Source organism: Humulus lupulus, chromosome 3 (genome assembly GCF_963169125.1).
Source record: "Humulus lupulus chromosome 3, drHumLupu1.1, whole genome shotgun sequence".
NCBI classification, from domain to species: domain Eukaryota; kingdom Viridiplantae; phylum Streptophyta; class Magnoliopsida; order Rosales; family Cannabaceae; genus Humulus; species Humulus lupulus.
This window is the reverse complement of record NC_084795.1, coordinates 12,818,192-12,822,062: the sequence shown is the minus strand read 5'-3', so window position 1 is coordinate 12,822,062 and position 3,871 is coordinate 12,818,192. Positions and strand designations below refer to the sequence as shown.

The 3,871-nt window shown below is 36.9% G+C and overlaps 1 protein-coding gene across 1 annotated transcript; it reads left to right on the top strand.

The window, feature by feature from the left end:
• The first annotated feature begins 210 nt into the window (after positions 1-210).
• On the top strand, positions 211-988 carry LOC133822136 (ubiquitin-ribosomal protein eS31 fusion protein). The gene has a single exon (XM_062254371.1). It carries the CDS (start codon positions 273-275, stop codon positions 741-743), a length of 471 nt encoding a protein of 156 aa, XP_062110355.1. The 5' UTR covers positions 211-272; the 3' UTR covers positions 744-988.
• Positions 989-3,871: the final 2,883 nt, after the last annotated feature.

Below are 3,871 nucleotides of genomic sequence, written 5' to 3'. Positions count from 1 at the left end.
CTGAAATTTTCTAAGTAGAAGTTAGAAAATTTAAGAATATGGTTAAGCCATATTTTTATATATTAACTATTAAAAATTCATATTTTTAGAAAGTTTCCTTAAAATATGTTATTTTTGCATCTATACAATAGTACACTTCACGGCCCAAATCACAGAGGGCCTAATTATTTTGCCCTAGTGTTTATCGATATAAAATCCTCAATTTTTTCTCCACATTACATTTTATCAGACACATAGGAGAACCCTCTCGGCGCCTCTCTGTTTCTGCTATCATGCAGATCTTCGTGAAAACCCTAACGGGTAAAACCATAACCCTAGAGGTTGAGTCTTCTGACACCATCGACAATGTCAAGGCCAAGATCCAGGACAAGGAGGGCATCCCACCGGACCAGCAGCGTCTCATCTTCGCCGGAAAGCAGCTCGAGGACGGCCGAACCCTAGCGGATTACAACATCCAGAAGGAGTCGACTCTCCACTTGGTGCTCCGTCTCAGGGGAGGAGCCAAAAAGAGGAAGAAGAAGACCTACACTAAGCCAAAGAAGATCAAGCACAAGAAGAAGAAGGTGAAGCTCTCGCTCCTCCAGTTCTACAAGGTCGATGACTCAGGCAAGGTCCAGAGGCTGAGGAAGGAGTGCCCCAATGCTGAGTGTGGCGCCGGCACTTTCATGGCGAATCACTTCGACCGACACTACTGCGGGAAGTGTGGTTTGACTTATGTTTATCAGAAGGCCGGCGGCGATTAGGTTTCTTTTTCGCTTTATTTTATTTTTTGAAATTTTATAAGAAACATGAAATGATCGAATTTTGGTATTTTGTTTGAGTTGGTACTGTTTAATTTAATAGCGATTTTCCGACTTTGTTTGATGATTACATAATTTGGTTTATGCGATTATGCTAAATGCTTAGGTTTATTGACTGTTTTGAAATTTCGTCTTTTTAGTTATATTTTTAATTGATGAAATGGCCGCTTCTAATAGCATTTGAATTATGCTTATCGAGTTATTTTTGTTTTCATGTTTTACTTAATGGAGCACCAACTGATTACTTGTTGACTACTGATGTTGCTTTTGGAGTGTTTGTTGCTTAAGTTATATGTAGCCCATGTTTACAAATCCATTATAAAAAAATTAGGGAACTAAAAAAAATATAATAATGCTAAGAGGCTTATGTAACATAAGTGTGAATCTCACTTGATAATTGTTTACTTAATTTATATTTCATTCATGTAATTAGTAAGAAAGATCTCAAATTTCATAAGTTTGTAACATTTCCATTGCGTTGCATTGAATTGGTTTATTCATCCTTGGGAATTTGAGTGGTCTTATCATCAAATTTTGGAATGGAAAGAATGATGAAACAAACTACAGGACATGTAGTAATATAATAACTGTATAATTATAGGTAGTTTATATGTTTCTGTAATTGTATGCATAATCATCTACAGTTAAGTACAAGATTCTAATCCTAGAATTAATATAAATTAATTTTCCTATACGCAAAATATTTATGTTTTCCTTTTTTTAGTTTTCCTCGAATGTTTTGGGTGAACCATAGATTGAAGCCATAGAGTGATGGGAAAACTACAATTTTTTTTCTCCTATTAGTTGTGTATTAGCATGTCAAAAGCCATGGTAGCTTCTCCTCCTATGTCCTCAGCTCACACACTACACTGATAAGACTCCTATCTCAACAGCTAGACTTTTTTAAGCCTGATAATCAAAACAAAATATACATCGGCCCAAATTTAAAAAGAAATCAAAAACCAGAATTCAAAGTGTTGACTTCTTGATGCAAGGTGTTCAAAGGCTTGTCAAATTTAGAAAGTTATTTCCAATCAATCCTTCAATCTATCAAGAGGGTGTTTCAAGCCTACGAGTGTTGTAAGTTTCATCCTTCATATCCTAAATTTCCAGCCAACCCTTATTGTTTATTGTTTTATTATGGCCTAAACCAGCAGTTACTTGTACATATGTATGTATATTTGACTAAGAACAATGAATGAAGATCATAAATAGGATAGGATTATATTAGTTAATACTGTCCCTAGGAAGAGAGATTTTCGCAATCTCCTATTCGTGATTGCACTAATTTTTACACGACTGGTTATGAAGTTCTACTTCAATTTTTAATACGTGTATATGTGGGGACCTTGAGCTATATAGAGAGAGCCTGAACTTACTTAAAAGCACATGGATGAGATGAGAGTGAGTGAGCAATAACTGAGGGAAGAGTTAAAATGGAGGTGATAGGAAGTTACTAAACAATGATAGCTCGGAAAGCTGAGGTGAACCCTTATGATGTCAATTTTACTAGCTCTCTTTCAAGAAAGACAAATTATAAGATACCTCTTTTCCCCTTTCATGCACCCATCTAGAATCATGCTCTCGGTCCTATATGACAAAACCTCTTGCACTTTCACTTTCATGCAAAATAAAAGGCTCAAATATATGACTAGAGAGTCAATTAAAGAGAGAACTATAGATGAAGCAAGCAATCACCACTTGGTTGTTTTACTTACTGACATAGAAGGCAGCCTAACCTCAAAAGTAGAAGCCTCAACTAAAATTGATTGATGTGAGTGTTTCATAATTTTACTTTTTTCAGAAGTATGATTTCAGTTTTATAAGAATGGTTTCGAAATTTGATTCCATCAACAAAACAAGAAGCAGATGAGTTGTATTGTATCATTATCTAGCATCTATAGATTAGAAACCATCTTCCCTTTAAAGATTTCTTCAACCTTTCTTCCTTCTACAACACCAGCCGCACAAAAACAAAAACCATGCAAAAACCATTGAATATGTCAGCCTTGAACCAACTTTTCAAGCTTTACCCACCGCAGAGGCTCTCCTCTGCCTCAACCAGTCTTTGCCTGCCTCTACCTCTTCCAAATTCCCTCTGTTGAATTTGCCTCTACAAGCTTTTAAGTTTTCTAATCTCTTTAGGCTAAAAAAATGAATAATAATAATAATTGGTAATATATTCCCTAACACTTGTCAAACTACTGGAAATAGATTCTTTGTCCAAAAACTCAACAGAAGAGCAGGCATAGTGTGCTGGTGAATAGACAAATAAGATGTCGAACATCTCTTTAGTACTATAGAGATGTAGACTCCGTTCTTGGCTGTAGTGTAAAAGAAGAAGAATATCAATGAGAAAAATAAAATATTTGGGTTAAGTGAACAAATTTGGATCCAGATTATCAGTAAAGACATTGTCTGAATGTGGTTAGACCAAACTTCAACATAATCGTGCTTTAGACATGTCATACAAAGCATGACTATGATATCAAGATTAAGCTGGTGATTATTTGATATACGATGCTTTACAAACATTTGAATCTCCCATTTCTTTAAAGGCTCTCCGTTAAATTTTTTCTGCTCTTCGTCACTTTTGGGTATGTTCCAAACGAAAAAGGGATTGGCATTTGAAGATGCTAACCTCTTTGGAATGGGGAGGCGGTGGATTAAAAGATTCAAAGAGCAGAGTTTTACGATTCTTCTTCTTCTCCTTAGCACTCTTCAATGGCACTTTCCCAATCCATAATTTCGGCATAGTAAGCGGCGCAAAGGGCAAGAACACTGGTTCCCTAATTGCGTTTGGCTTGATCTTTGGGGTCTCGGAGTAGCTGAACTGGAACTCGAACGGGGCACCCAGAAGCTGGTACGACACGACGGACTCTCCTATTACGACGGAACAGTCACCTTTAGATGTGAGAACACCTTCTTTGACCGACTTGTAGTATTTGGAGTGGCGGTGGACCGTTTTGAGGTCAGGATTGGGATGGGGTTGAGAGGCGTTCTGGGGTTGTTCTCGACGAGAAGGAGGATGATATTTGGGAATGGGATGGGAGGTAAAAGAGAAGATGAAA